This window comes from Macrotis lagotis, chromosome 3 (genome assembly GCF_037893015.1).
Source record: "Macrotis lagotis isolate mMagLag1 chromosome 3, bilby.v1.9.chrom.fasta, whole genome shotgun sequence".
NCBI classification, from domain to species: Eukaryota; Metazoa; Chordata; class Mammalia; order Peramelemorphia; family Peramelidae; genus Macrotis; species Macrotis lagotis.
The window spans coordinates 109,804,214-109,820,931 of NC_133660.1; the positions used below are offsets into that span (position 1 = coordinate 109,804,214).

The 16,718-nt window shown below is 37.8% G+C and overlaps 1 protein-coding gene across 1 annotated transcript in view; it reads left to right on the forward strand.

The window, feature by feature from the left end:
* The first annotated feature begins 4,320 nt into the window (after window positions 1-4,320).
* The window catches only part of PDGFC (platelet derived growth factor C), a 230,939-nt gene continuing 218,541 nt past the window's right edge, over window positions 4,321-16,718 (forward strand). The window contains exon 1 of the mRNA XM_074229063.1: window positions 4,321-5,086. Within this exon, the coding sequence (XP_074085164.1) occupies window positions 4,972-5,086 (115 nt within the window). The 5' untranslated portion in view covers window positions 4,321-4,971. The remainder of the gene's footprint in view (window positions 5,087-16,718) is intronic.

Consider the following 16,718-nt stretch of genomic DNA (forward strand, 5'->3'; position numbering starts at 1 on the left):
AGGAGGGGCAAATTATGAGGGATTCAATGATGTTGGACTTCTTGTAATCCTGCATGGGAAGATGATACTGATAACTCCTTCATTAGAATAGTTAGAAAGAGCATATATTGACAAGACACAGGAGGGAGCTGAATGAGAAAGTATAATATATGATAAAGATGGAGTCAATGGTGAGAAAGGAATGTACTGGGAGAAAGGGAGAGAAGAAGTAGAATGAGTTAGGACATTTTATGTAAGAGTCAAGAAAAAAGCTTTTTCAATGAAGTGGAAGTGGGGAAGGTGGGGGGGGGTGGAATGAGTGAGCCTTCATTCTGTTCAGAAGTGGCTCAGAGGGGAACTAATATACACATACTTGCTAGAGTATATAAATCTATCTTACCCTGAAGGAAAAAGGAGAGGAAAGAGATAGGAGAAAGGGAATGGGGGGAGAGGGGGGGTATAGAAGAGAGGGAAGAGAGGGAAGATTGTGGGAGAGGATAGTCAGATACCACACACTTTTGGAGGAGAGGCAGGGTGAAAGGAGAGAGAGAGAGAGAGAGAATAAAATAAATAGAGGTGGAAAGGAATAGGATGGAGGGAAAGGAAGCTAGGACTAGAAACTTTGAGAAAAAGTATTGAAACAACTTCTCTAATGGATTTATAATAAAGAATGCTATCCATCCTAGAGACAGAGCTGATGGAATCTGAAAAATAGACAGAAGTACACTTCCCCCCCCCTCACTTTATTTTTCTCAAGGTTTCTCTATCTTTATGCATGAGGGGTACATTTATACAATAAGACTATCATAGTAATGTGAAAATAAATAAATTTTTAAAAAGTCTTTGCTTTTAGTCCAAAAGCAACCCCTTAGAAACCCTGGGCAAAACATTTGACTTCTCTTGATTCTCCTTTCCTGAAAAAATGAAGGTTTTAGACTGGATAACCCCAAGGATGCTTTCTTTTTCAACTTTGAAGTTCTCTACTATGTTCTTATTGTACTATCATTCCAATCTAACACAAGCATGCATAATATCTGTAACATTTGCAAGAACAGATGAACACATACCTGATGATTTACGGATGGAGCAAGAACTAACAACTGCAGGAGGGAGGTAAGATGAGGAAAAATTTCAAAAATTATGAGGGTATCTAAAATTATAATGGTATCTAAGCTCTCAAAATAAACTAGGGGTTCTAATAAGCTAATATATTGGGGTTAAAGTGTTTTTCAGTCATGGGTCACAGAAAGAGGAAATGATGCAGACTAAACAGGATAGAAAAGAGAGAATTTGAGGCCAAGGAATAAAGTACATTAAGTTTGTAAAGTTAAGGCCAACCTGAGGAATTTTGTGTTTTTATCTTGGAGAGTCCCTGAAGTTTCTGGATAAGGGGAATAGCAGTTGTGGGACAAGGTTATATAACAGCTCAAATTAGGGTTGAAACTATGGTGGTGATCATGTAACCATAGTAAAGTAAATGGATAAGAGATATATTATGGAGGCTGAATGAGAAAGAAATGGTGATGAAGAGGGTAAGGTAAGAGAGAGAATTAAGGATTTCAAATCAAACCAGATAATATTTCACCTATTCCATATTCTATGTGCCCACCCTTTTTAGCATTTTTGTTTTCAACCTTTAACCTTGAACAATCAAGCTGGATAGCCATCCTCAGTACCTAGTATTTGTTTCTCTCCCATTCTCTGTGCTTGATCTCCTACCAAGGAAGCAAAAGACTACTATGAATTTTTTTATAGACCATTAGCTAACACCTTGGAAAGTTGTTCAGGTAAATTCTATCATTTTCTATCAGAAGTCCTTCAGAGGGGGTGGCTAGGTGGCATAGTGGATAAAGCACCTGCCTTGGAGTCAGGAGTACCTGGGTTCAAATCTGGTCTCAGACACTTAATAATTACCTAGCTGTGTGGCCTTGGGCAAGCCACTTAACCCCGTTTGCTTTGAAAAAAAAAAACCTAAAAAAAAAAAAGAAGTCTGTCAGGTTCCATTTCTACTTCAGGAGAAGGCTGGATAGAATCATTCCAGGGCATAATGAATATGTAGTTCTGTCTATGACACAGTTCTGAGTTGCACTTGAGGAGCCTATTAGATTTCTTTCCATGAGCCCCTCCCAGCAGTTTCATTCTCTTTACTGTTACAAATAATATTAGAGCTTATAAATTGAAAGGGACTTTAGAAATTATCTAAGAAAGCACAGGTGGAGGAGAAGTGACTTGGACAAGGTCACATTCTGGAGAAGGGTGTTGTGTGTGTGTGTGGGGGGGTCCTATTAAAATCCAAACTCTGGACACTTGACTCTTAAATCCAATCTACTTCCAAATATTTAGAAGGTGGGGGGGGCAATTTTAACTAATCTTTCATTTGAATTTTCTAGCCAAAGGTCATAGGTAGCCATGACCACTAGCCCACTAAGGAAAAAAAAATCAAACTAAAAAGACAATCTATTGAAATCAATAACAGCTGTGATAACTCCAGGGGATGCCAAGGAAGTTGGAGGGGGAAAAAAGCTTTTCCATTTTTGTTCTTTTTATTATCACGTCCTCTCTTTTTGGTATCAGGTCCTCTTTGTCCTCTACAAACTTCGGGTGGGGTGAAGGAGAGGGGCTACTAAAGAGCAGCTCTTTTATTTTGTGTCCCTTTCTGTTAGGGCACCTGTTGTAATGCCAGATGGGGTAAGAAATAGGAAGAATTAGGAGGAGGAGGAGGAGGCAGAGAGCAATGACAAAAAACAACTACCACAACCAAGAGAGAGACAGAGACAGAGAGACAGACAAGCAGAGATAGAGACAAACAGAGAGAGAGAGAGAGAGAGAGAGACGGAGATGCAGGGAGAGAGAGACAGACCGGGAGACAGATAGACAGAGAGACAGTGAGAGACAGACAGAGACAGAAAAAAACAGTCAGAGACAGAGACAGACAGGGACAGAGACAGACATACAAAAATAGAGAGAGAGAGAGAGAGAGAGAGAGAGAGAGACAGAGACAGACAGAAACAGAGACAAAAACAGAGACAAAAACAAAAGAGACAGAGACAGAGAGAGATGAAGAGACAGAGACAGACAACAAAAAGAGACAGAGACAGACAAAAACAGAGAGACAGAGACAGAGACAAAAACAGAGACAAAAACAAAAAAGAGACAGAGACAGAGAGAGATGAAGAGACAGAGACACAACAAAAAGACAGAGAGAGACAGACACACACACAGAGAGAGAGAGAGAGAGAGAGAGAGAGAGAGAGAGAGAGAGAGAGAGAGAGAGAGAGAGAGGAGCGGGAGGGGGAGGGAGAAACAGAAACAGAAACAGAGAAAAAGAGAGCGAGAGAGATGAGAGAGACCACCAGGGAAACTGACAGACACAAAGAGAGACAGAAAGAGCCGCCGCCGCCGCCTAGTCCTCCGCACGGCCCCCCGGCTCCGGGCTCCCCCGCGCCCCCCGCCCGCCCCCTGCCCCTCCTCGCCCCTCTCCCATTGGCCTGGGCAGCCTGCGGGCCAGCAGCGCGCGGCACTTCACCCCCAGCCTCTGCTCCGCAGACTCGCCTCTGCCTGGGGCTCCAGCTCGGACCTCAGCCAGCAGCTCCGGGCCAGCCACAGCACCCCCTCCTCCTCCTGAGCCTTCTCGGGTGCCGCAACAGCCACGGGACTGGGGAGAAAAAAAAAAGAGGGAGGAGAAAGCGAGTCTCCATGCAAACTTTTCCTGTTCTCCCTCTCCCAATCTGAAGACAACTGGAGAAGTCCCGAAGTTTTGCACCGGGTGGGGGGGTGGGGGGTGCAAGAGTGCTTCGGGGAACAGGGGGTGGGGGTGGGAGGGGGGCTGGATGGAGAGAGACGCACCATGGGGACCCTGAGCCGCTGATTTGATTTTTTTTTCCTGCACTTGAAAAAAAGAGACTAAGAGGAAGAAAAAGCAAGTACATCACCCAAACAAGGTGAACTTTCTTCGCGTAAAAACTCAAACCAGGTGCTGGAGGGAGAGGAGAGCGGCCGCTGCTCGCTCCTCAGCCGCCGGCCAGACCCCCAGTGTCCGGGACAGAGACGAAGAGCAAGGGCCGCCTCAGGGGTGGGGGGTCGGGGGGCTGCTGCTTCGCTCCTCACCCTGCCATCTGGGACCATCTCCGGCTCTCCCACCCGCCCGCTGTCCAGCTTCTGCAGACAAACACTGCTACCGCGCGCGCACACACACACACACACACACACACACACACACACACACAAACACACAAACATACATACATACACACACACACACACAAACACACACTTTTTTTTCTTTCTTTTTCCCTCTCCCCCCCTTTGGGGTGGGTGGGGGTGGGGCAGGGGCAAGGGGAGAGGGGGACGGGGAAGAAAAGCTGCGTGCATCCCTTGGTAGCTTTGTTATTGATCAGGCTCGTCTCCTTTCAAACTTCACTTGGCTCCCTATCTCTTCTTTTTCTTGGATTTTCGGCCCTTTCTGGTTCCCAAAGCTGACAGGTGCTTGGAAGTTGTTGCAAGTGACTTGTCTCCTCTTCCCTCTCCGCTGCCCCCCGCCTTACTCTCTCCGGCTCGCGTGTGTGTTTTACCAGCGCTCCCCCCCTTCCCCCCCACCAGTTCGGCACAGCTTAGAATTGTTTAAACCTTGGGAAACTGGTTCAGGTCCAGATTTTGCTTTGATCCTTTAAACACATACACACACACACACACACACACACACACACATACTATACACACACACACAAACACAGAGATACACAAACAGACACACACACACACACACACACACACACACACACAAACACACACAAAACTGGAGACACAGAAGAGAGCTCTAGGAAAAAAGTTTTGGATGGGATTATGTGGAAACTACCCTGCGATTCTCTGCCGCCAGAGCAGGCTCAGTGCGTTCACCCCAAGGCAGCCTTCTCCTGGTGGTGGTGAAAGAGACTCGGGACTTGTCGATCTAAGAGAGCCTGCTGTGTGTGATCTCTCCCCCTAATCAGCCAAATGCACCTCATCGGGGTCCTGCTGCTGACATCTGCCCTGGCCAGCCAGAGATATGGAACACAGGCTGAGTCCAATCTGAGTAGTAAATTCCAGTTCTCCAACAAGGAACAAAACGGTAAGACTTCTGCCCCCCCCTCCCCGCCTCTTTCTTTCTTCCTTCCTTCCTTCCTTCCTTCCTTCCTTCCTTCCTTCCTTCCTTCCTACTCACCCCTTTCTTTACCCTCCGTTGGTTCTTGGTCTTTGCTCATGAAAACTATGCCTTTTGGTGTGCGTGGGTACGTTCAATACTGACATGCCCATAAGTGATAGTCTATCCATGCAAATGTGCGCGCGGTGCACTGGCACGGGAGGTCCGAGGTTACGTGGAGTTTGCAACTTCAGAAGCTGCCCAGGCTCTGACAATGTGATGTGAGTGCAACTGCAGCCTAGCCAGAAGGAGAAAAATGTTAACGAAACTGGGAAGTTTTCATTTAAACTCATTGCAAAAGCTTTCAGTGGCCTTAGGAGAGAGTTTGAGAATCTATCTTGGAGGGCAAAATGAATGAGACTTGGCAGTTTGGACTTTACTCGTGTGTGTGAATATATACATATATGTATGTATGTATGTATAAATATATATATATATATATATATATAAGTATGTTACTGTCACTTTAGGAAACTTATCACCTTTGTTAAGTAATGCACTATAGGGTTTAAAAAAGGAACAATTAACTACCAGTAGACTGGAAAGAAATACAAAGGCATTTTGGAACCGTTTTAAGAGAATTGAAAATAACCTCTCCACATACTATTTTTTTTAAATGCACTTTTGTACACTTAAGTCCTTAACACTCCAGCGTTGTGTTTTTGTATGTGTTGTTGAATGAAGACTATTTTGTGTGTGTGCTGGAAACGAGTTAATCCTGCATAGGAAATGAGAATTACTTTCAGCTTTCAAGTGTACCTGAAATGTTTAGAAAACTCTCAAAGGCAAGTTCCCTTGGGCTGGGACTGAGCAGAGCTGGAGAAAGGCCCCTTTCATAGAGCCAGGACAGCTTCAGGGTGTGTAATTTGCTTAGCCTCTGAACCCCATATGATTTACATTATTCCGATTTCGAAGCACCTTTTCTCTTGATCTACTATTATGAAGTCATTTTTAAGAACACTCTGTAAATAGAAATATTATACTGCCCATGAAACCACAATGTTAATGCAGACTGTCTAAAATTAGACTATTAAACACCCTGTTTTCAAGTGGTGACTGGTAATGTTGCAAGAAAAAAATAGAAATATACATGTTTTATATTAGTTTGTATGACATTTCTTAAGCATGCAGGAATGTCATTACTTCACATTGTCCAGACCAAACCAACACAAATACATACCTAGAAAATCAGGGATGGAGTACATGATAACTTTAAGCCACTATAACTGAAAAGACAGTTTTAAGTACTGTGGTGGCTAAACACTTCAGCTTTGAACTTGAGACATTAGATGGATGATTCAAGCCAGTTTGCAAAATTGAATAAAATCATGAATTCATGGATCTTTTGCAGATAATTGAATTAATAGAATATATGATGTAGATTATTGTCAAATGCACTGGAGAGATTAATATTGCTGGTTTTTTTTTTACTACTTTCAAATGGAATGACATACAGCACCTGCTTGATCAAAGGGGTAACCCAGAGTCAGTTTCTAATCTGAGGAATTGGAAAGGGCTCCTGGAAAAGTGATCAAAAGAAGCAGAGACCCATCTATAATTTGAAGAGAATGATATCGGACTAACAGTTTGACCTTGTTTCAGTAAAATATAAGTCCCTTTAAAACTATTGCATCTCATCAGATAGCTTTTTCCCAATTCAAGTACTCCAAATTCAAAACACTGATCTTTTTTTTTTTTTTATCTGATGGCTCTGTTTTCCTCCAATTCTATCTTCCCACTTGTCACCTAATGTCATTATTTTTCTTTGTGGTCCTTTCACTGTGATTCACCCACCACTTCTAGGGTAACAGAGGGGCAGATAACTTGTCACTGTCTGACCCTTTTCTTTATCTACTATTTTCAGATTGTTAACCTACCCATGAAGCTATGAGATATAGGTATGAGATGAGTTCACTAAGTCAGACCACATTCCGACCTTTCTTGATCAGATCCAACCCTTCTCTGAAGATTCATATGCTCTCTTGTATCCTAATCAGCTGGCAAATGTTTCTGCTATGTTTAGCTCTCCCCAGTACAAGAAGTAGGGAGGGGGCTGTCCTAATGGCCTTTATGGCCCAAGAAGAAGAGGACCTTTGGAGCACTAGGGGGCAGTATGGAGCTATTGTCCTTCCCATGCTCAGGTAGATTTTCTATTTCATAATTGTAAGTTTTGAAGAGGTAGCAGGTAGACTTCTAAAGAAGATTCCTAAATTGTATAGACTTCCTTTTAACTTCACTCACCATATGTCACTCCCTTTCCTTGTGCCTATGTTTCTAACTGAGCTGTTGATTTAGTCCTGGTTATAGCTTTTTTTGTGAAAATGATTCAATTCTATGACCACAAAACTCTCTGCAGATGTTACTTTGCAAATGACATAAGCTTCCAGCTCTCTATCCTCGTCTCACCCAGTCATTGTACTGTTCCCTTCCTGTTCTTCAATCAGCCAACCCCCAGAGGGCCATACTAATCCAGGATGGCCATGATGATCCTTTTTTGGTCTTTGTTCATTCTCAACTTCAAGGATCCCCACAAGCCTGGGTGGGTTCCAAGAACACCCAGGGCTTCTGGAACTGGCTTCAGACCTACCCCAATTGAGAGGAAGCAGAAATGGTGCATTGACTTTGAAGTCAGAAAACATGGGTTCAAATGCCATAACTCTTAGATTAAATGTGTTATGTGACATTGATAAACTCTGAGATCCCTTTTACCTGTCTGTCAACCTTATTTTTCAATCTATACTGAAAGTTTTGCTTTTGTTTTGTTTTGTGGGAAGATGTTATTTGTCATTAGCTTTTTTATGGTTAACTCAGTTTTGACTTGCGATTTGTTACCACCTGCCCGAAAAAAATACATTGTTTCCTAATTATGAATTTATGGTTTTATTTCATAATACAATTATTTGCGTATTATCTCATGTCTCGTAATTAGGCAATAAGGTCTTTAAATGCATGGTGTGTGTCTTTCTTAAATCCTCTTTCTCTCCTATTTCGTGGAATTCTTTCCACAAGTTTTTAATAGGTGATGTCTGCTGAATTGAATGGGAAAAATGACACTCAGATAACTGATTTAACTCTTTTAAAGGTGTAAACTTCAAATGGGCTATTTTATGTGCATGTATTTGTAAAATTTATTCTCTATTCTAACATATATATCCTATATATTTACTGCTTAATGGAAATTCCTGAATACAACTTTCCTTGATGACTTAGAGGTCCTTATTTATAATTAAATTATTATAAGATGCATGAATGATTGACAGGGCCATTTAAGGGCTTAGGACTTTCATCCTGGACAGTAAATGGTCACAGGTTCCTAAGGATTTTACATTCCTGTGTCTTGTGTTTTATTTTCTTCCTTTTCCCTATTGGCCCTTCATATATTGTCAATGTACCTGCTTCTAGATTTGAAGTTTGCTATTTACAAACTGACAGACTGAGAAATTAGATGATCAAGTTTGTTAAAATGTCTAAATTAAGAGCACATAAATTCTAAATGGAATCAAGGTACTCTTGAGAAAATTGGACAGATTTTAAGGGTATGGATTTGACGTAATTTTGGCTGTTCACCTTTTTTGTGCCTTCTTGATGAAATGTTTCTTACCTCTCTCTCTGGATATTTGAGATTGTCATGTAATTGAGTATCACTGTATCAAAAAACAAACAAAATACCCTCAGAAAAACATTTTCTCCCACAGTTGTAAGTCTTCTCTGATTCCTACCCCAATTTTCCTCAATTTTGAAGTAAATCTTTGGTTATGCTTTTATTAGTAATTCAGAAAATTTGTCCTGCATGAAAACTATACTTTTCAAACAATTGATTTTGTGTTATAAAATTTTAAGTTTTTACAAATAACATGTGTGCCTTCATCTTATAACTAAAATTAATGTTGAAGCCTGGTGTGGCAGCATGACTGTTTCGTTTCCTTGACCTTGTTACTTCATGGCTTTTAAGACTTCTCTCATTGCCAATTTCTTTTAGCAATAAATAGATGTAAAACAGTGGTTACCATTGTTATCCATAAACTATATGTTTATGTTTATATATATATATATATATGTATGTTCTTATATACAGAAATATATATAACATATATGCCTATTTAGTTATATATATAAAGTTTAAAATAAGTCAGTTAAATTTTAACATATTTCTTTTAAACATCCATTAAAGTAGAGGCGAATAGATTTGGGCAGTAAAAGCACTTTGGTGTGGGTCACATTTCTTTCTTTTCCTTCTTATAGCCCCCATTGGTTAAATATATTTCCCCTCTCTTTTAAGATACTTGTGATTTCATTGAATATTGAATCTCATTTTAAATCTTGATTTCTATAATAGATATTGGTATCACTCATCTGTAAAATAGAGGTCTTGCCCAAGTTCATGGAGTGTTTGAGGTCAAATTTGAACTCAGGTCTTCCTACCTTCTAAGATTCTACTCATTTTGACTCTGAGCTGTCATATGGAACTGATGTGAGAAAAGCAATGTAGATATAATAGTTGGCAGAAATGTCATGCTTTAAGGTTTACAAAGTGCCTTTTGGACAGTATCTTATCTGATCTTTATGTTGACCCTTGGAACTCAATAACTTAAGTTGATTATTAAATTTTAAGTATGAAAATTTATATATCAGAAGTTACCAAAGCTACATATAATGGCCTGATTCATTGTTTTGTTGACTGTCTAAAGTTAAGGATATATTGTGAGGTCATTTTTCTTCCCAGGAACTGGTTTTTAAATACTTACCAGAATATCACTTAAAGATAAATTTATTATTTATATTTCCCATTTAAGGAAACAAATGTTGGTTGTCATTTGTTTAGGCTCGCCAAGGAAGCTTGTGTTAAAGCTGAGACTCTTGTAAATTCACATATATTAGCTCTCTAGACTCAGAGGACAGCATGCTATCTATTCAACTGCTTCTTGTACAGACTATTTTAAGAAACTGGAAAAGTGCAATTCAGTTTTTGGTTTAGAAAAATTAATTAACCTTTTTCTTTCAATTCTTTCTTCTTATCCATTTCTTCATTCTCCACATTTATTTAAGCTAAATAACAGTAGTTAAGAGACCAAAAAGTCAAGGCAGAGCCAGGATAAGTATTTAGGTATCTCAAGTAAGGTTTGAAAATTGCATTCCTGTATCGCTATCCTGGAGGGAAGCTTAAAACCTTTGAAACATACGTTTTTTTACTTAATTCAAGAAAATAAATATGCAGGTGAGTATTGGGAACAGTATTTTTCTAGCATTAAAATGCACAATCATACAAAGTAGCATTCCTTGTTGTGACCCTCCATTACATGTACATGTTGTGCTGTTTGTAACTATTTTTACTTTAAATCTAGTTCAGTTTCAAGGTATCTTATTGAGAATATCAGAAGCCAGGTGTAGGGATGAAGGCAAATCACAGCTACTGGGAAAGCTGAGAGGAGTGGATCTCCTGAGGTTAGGAGTTTTGCTATGTTAATTGGTTGTCCTTACTAAACATTGTCTGAATTTTCATATTGATGCAACACATCTGTATGGGAATTACTCCATCCACAACTATTATTTGAAGTATGACAAAGAATTACATAATTAATAAAATATCTTCTAAATATCTTGACTAATAATAGTCCTACTATTTCTCTAACATGGTTACATGATTCTGTTTAGAATAGATTAGTTGATCAGAACAGTCTCTTTTTATTTGACAGAAATCAAGGCAATTTGAGGGTGGGGAAAGATAGAGGGCTTATGATCTAGACATTTAGGGCAAAGAATGAGCATGGCATTGGAAACATGGTTCAGGGATGGCAAGTCAAGATGTAATGCAAATCCAAAAATTCCAGATCCAACACCTGTTCCTTCTACTGGAAACCTTATGGCATGTAGGTTAACTCAAGGTTCCTTTTTTTCAAATCTCATATTTTCTATGAAAAGAATGACCATTGCCAATACAAACATTCTGTGAATGGTGGTGCCAGAGCATACCCTAGGGTCCTACTAATACTCATGGGGCATAAAGCAGTATGGTGTAGTGATGAAGACATTTTACTTGAATCCAGAAGACCTGGATTCAAGTCCTAGCTAAAACTGAATTCTTCTGTGTCCATTTTCCTCATTTATACAATGAGGGGTTGGATTCCATGGCTTCAAAAAAGTTCATTTCATCTATAGATCTATAATCCCCCCCCTACAAAGTTTATAGGACTAACTGCACTTGGATTTTGAAAGACTTAAGATTGATGATTTCTAATTGTAATTCTAATAAAAGCTGTGTGATACAAACATCACCTTGACCCTTTGAACCTCAGTTCCCTTATATGCAAAATGAAGATAATTGTATCCCTAGTATAGACCTCACAGAATTGTGTAGTTCAAATGAGATAATGTATGAAATGTATGTACACATTGCCAATGTTAAAAAGTTATTATGTGTCAATTAGTATTTTTTTTTTGACTTGAGTGTTTATACTCAGTCTGGCTAGGGTGTTAATCTTCTGACTACTACTAACTACTACCAATTACTACAAAGTACTGCTATTACTACTACTACTCCAACAACAGCAATAACTACTACTACTACTACTACTACTACCATTATTATTATTGCCATAGAGCTTACCCTTACCTCAAATTTCTGCCTGTGATTTACATATGCTAATGCTAGGAAAACATGAGAAGGAGTTGTCTCTTCTAATCCTGCCAATTCAAGATGTGCTATGGTCAAGACTCTTTTTATGCCAAGCTACTTTAAATGACTAACCCTACTCTATTTTACCTTTGCTATATGGTTCATTCATTTTCATTCAGGAGGCTAAGTTATGAAATATACTGGGTCCATCTAATAACAGAAGGTTTTACTTTTGTATGGTCTTTTAAAAACATTGAGATAAAGAGAAAAAAATGTCAGGATTAATGATTCAAATGAGTCATATTAGAGTAATCAGATAATTTAAAAAGTCTATATTTAAATGACTTGCTATCTTTCTATATCGTTGGAAGCAAAAAGTCACTGTGCAGTAGAATTTTAATGATTTGAAAGGCTATGAAAAAATGTAAAAGGGATTACATATATTTGTTATTGTTTTGGATAATTCTATACTATATTTAGTAGCAATGTTCCCAAACTTGATCTAATTTTAGATTTTCATTTTAATTTTTATTCTATTTTTAATCTCCTACAGGACCTTCCTGTAAGTTATTCCTTTTCCTTTGTTGATTTTTTATTTTCCTGGACCTTAGAGGACGGACTGTAATTTTGACTTTGAATAGATCCAAATCAATTGGCTTCTTTCTAAATCTTCATCAACTTTCTTTTGAAACCCTCTGGCTATTTTCAAGAGAAGGATCTTGAAGATTTACAGGACAATTTATTTTGTTTCACCATATTCCAATTCAAACCAGAAGATGGCTCAGTACATAGTTTTATAGAAGACAGACTACAGACAAGATCAGAATCCCTATGAACAGGAATCTTGAGCCTCTGCTCTGAAAATATGTTTTTAGGAAAATTATCAAAATTCAGTCTTGGAATGAAACTTGACCTTACCTTGCAGACTAGGTATATTCCATATTTGTTCATTAATTATTATAATTTTAGAGATTTACTTATATAGAAAAATAATTTTAGCACGGGAAAGTGATAAAATCACTTTTAGAGCACTTGCTTCAAGGAACATGGTACCTTGAATAAAGAGTTCCTATGCATTTAATTCCTTTATAAACCTACTTTATGAAGTGATTCAAAAAAGACAATATGAATGAACTTGCATATTCATTTAAATGAAAATTATAGTACGAAAACATTTTCATTACATTGATGTTTTTCAGTGATTATCTGGGATATGTTATTTATAGCTTCATGTTTCTATCAAGGGCTTTAGTATCATTTGGCTGCTAAATGAGTTTTCTTATTGTTCAGTCATTTTTTCAGTGATGTTGGACTTTTCCTGATACCATTTAGGGTTTTCTTTTCAAAGACATTGGAGTGGTTTGCCATTTACTTGTTCGGTTCATTTTACTGATGAGGAAAAGAAGGCAAGCAAGGTTAAATGACTTTTCCAGGGTCACATAGGTAGTAAACATTTGAAATCAAATTTGAACTCAGGAAGATCCTTTTCTGACTTTTAGCACAGTACTTTATGCATTGTGCCACATAGTAGCCCATAGAGCTCAGAGGATGCCTGCAGACAATTTATTTTTATTTTTTTTTCTAATGAAGGCTTTATCATTCAATATTAAATGAATACTGACCTGATTAGATGACAACAAGATATCATATTTTTCTCTCCTTTTTTCAGTTTTTTCCATAAATATCTAAGTATCTGTTATGTAAAAAGCACAGGAGAAGGGCGTACAAAATAGGATATAATCATATTCTTAATAAATTGTCAACTTGGTGTGTATGGGAAATACCAAGTGTTGTTTGATTCTAGCAGAAGGTGAATGGTGGGAGACAAGGCTACAGAGGCAGAATAGTCCCAATTTGTAGAGCCTTGAGTGCTAACCATGGGTTTTTTTATTTTATTCATTAAAAAATAGGGGATCTTTAAAGGTTGTTGGTTTTATCTGTTTGTTTTGTCAAGCAAGAATATCACTCAAATTCTGCATGATGAAGATTTCTTTGCTGATCATGAAAAGTATGAGCTGGAGAAGAATCTGGAAATATAGAAAGGGGAGTTAAATTATTGCAATAGTCCAAGGAAGTAAATATGATGGCTTGAGCTAGGTGTTCATAGTGGCAAAGAAGAGAAGGAAGATGTGCAAGATATTTCAGAGATAGAATTGACAAGACTTGCTAACAGATTGGATTAGGAAAGGAAAGGAGGAAAGGGTTAGATCCAAAGATGAATGAGAGTTTGAACCTGGGTGATGGAAAGAATGGTTCCAGCAGCAGGAAAAAACTGAGAAAGGGTAGTTTGGGGTTTAGTTTAGTTTTTGGATTTATTGTTAGTGAAGCTGAAGTGTTAGCAGTATATCAAAGTGAAGATATTCTACAAGTATTTGAAAGTATTGGAATGGTATGAATGCTAAGAAGAGTTTGAGAAGGGGGAATCATAAAGGTGATATTTAAAATTATGATCATGCATGAAATCTTGAAGGGCAAAATGAGAACAGAGAAAAGAATGGAAACTTAGGGACTTCTAAATTCAAAGGGAATGAAGATGATGAGCATCCAGCAGAGTAAGCAGGGAAGAATGGAACAAAAAGGCAGATGATATCAATGAAAAAAAATCAGCCTAGGAAAATGGAATGGAATGGTATCAATAAGGAGGGATGGCTGACTGTTTCAGATGTGTCAGAAAAATAAATTAGAATTAGGACAATTAGGAATTTGGAGTTCCCTGAGAAGAGAGTATTAGGGACACTGTAAAAAATAATTTTAGTCAATCAATAAGGACAGATTGTAAAGAAATAAAAAATGAAGTTGGAAAGGAAATAGGATCATCAACCATGAAATACTTCTATTATCTCCTTTTCCTTGTTTGATTACCATGTCCTGAGAGGTTTTTCATTCTTTTTCCTAGTCTTATCCAACTCACTGCCACCAATTTTTCCCCTTAAAACACTGATTTCATTATGTCACTTCCTTGCTCAGAAACCTCAAATGACTCAACTCTGCCTAGAGAACCAAATACCAATTCTGTTCCACTTTACAAATCTTCCATCATCTGAATATATTCTCTCATCACCAAGGTACTAACTTTATGCTTCTTACTGTGCACAACTTCTTCCCCTTCCCCCAAACAAAAGATTGAGTTCATTTGTGACTCAGACCCTTTGCCCATGTTTCCACCCATTCATGGAATGCATTTCCTTCCCCCTACAACTATTCAAATTCTGTTGAATTCTTACCTCTCCCACAGGGGTTTTTCTAATTGTACAGAGTGTGTATATATATATATATATATATATATATATATATATATATATACACATATGTACATATGAATAAATATATATATATGTACATACACACATTTACATATATATATATATATATATATATATATCAATAATAACTTAGAGAGATGGACTACTAGATCTATTTTTTCCATTCCAGTCAGTTCTACATTTATCTCACATGACCAGAAAGAATCAAGATCTACCAAATAACAAAACAAATAATTATTTCTTCAATGATTCGTGTTAAATATGGTAGCTCCTATTTGAATATTGTTTATTCTATTTACTTTTCTATAGATTTCCTAGAAAAAGGAGCTTTAAACTTCATTAAAAACAGTGTGTATAGGAGCCATTTTGTCCAAGGAAGAGGCTAAGGACTTTGAAGTGAGGAGATTGGAGGCCTCTTTTTTGTTTGTTTGTTTAAGTTTTTGCAAGGATGTGGGGTTAAGTGGCTTGCCCAAGGTCACACAGCTAGGTCATTATCAAGTGTCTGTGGTCAAATTTGAACTCAGGACCTCCTGACTCCAGGACAGGTGCTCCATTCACTGGACCACCTAGCTGTCCCTTGAAAGCACCTTGATGAGTAGAAGCATTGTAGTTGATGCCAAAGGTATTCTCTTGGCCCAAAGGTAGTATAATCAGTTTGCCTTATTTGGGAATCACTTAATTAGAATAGCAAAAGTTGTAAGACTTTATACCTGGAATGGAGGTTAGGGATAATTTCTAACCTTTTCATTTTATAAATCATAGACCATAGATTTAAAGATGGGAGATAACTCAGGTCCTCTAGTCCAACCTTCTTATTTTATAGGTAAGGAGAAAAAGGTCAAAGAAGTAAAATGATATGCCAAGCTAAGTTATTGGTAGAACTGAGCGCATTTGGCAAAGGCTGTCAAAAACATGCAGGGAATGCTTTATGAAAGAAAATGCAAACGTCAAACAAAAGTATTCCTTTCTTTAAGGCAATGATAAAATATAGACATCATTTATTTAAGCAAAATCAATATGAAATTTTGCCACATAATTTATGAAACAATTTACAAAAACTAAAAATAAATTACTTGAATATTAAATTGTAAACATTTCTTAATTCCTTTGGTATCAGATGACTGACCCAGATCAGTAAGTAGAACTAGACAACACAAACCAGGTAAAACTATATGAATGGTTGGCCATTGATTTTGGCCTTTGCATTTGTGAATTGCTTATGGAGGGTGGAATCTCCCTTCTCATATCGTAGCAATCTTTTACTTTACTTTTTTGGGGGCCTTTCACTTAAGGCTAAGAACATATCTTATGCAATGAATTATTGCTATGTTAGAACTAGGGGGTATTTTAGAAACACTCTATTCTAGTTACTAATATCACCAATAACCTGGGCCTAGTTGCTTCTCTTTTCTGTAAATTGAAGTGACTGGAAGGGATGATCCCTGAGCTTCCTCTCTTCTTTTAAATTTTCTAATTCTCGAGTACTTTTAGGTTTTTCATTTCTTAGAAACTGAAATTTAAAAAAAAATTATTAAGATGACTGGATACTGAAACTATCTATTCCTTCAAATTGTGTTTGCTCTTCCAATTATATCTTGTAGGATAATAAATCTAGAGCTATTCCAAATGTTTCATTTTCTAATTGAGGAAACAGATCCAGGGAAACTTACCTAAGGTTACTTTA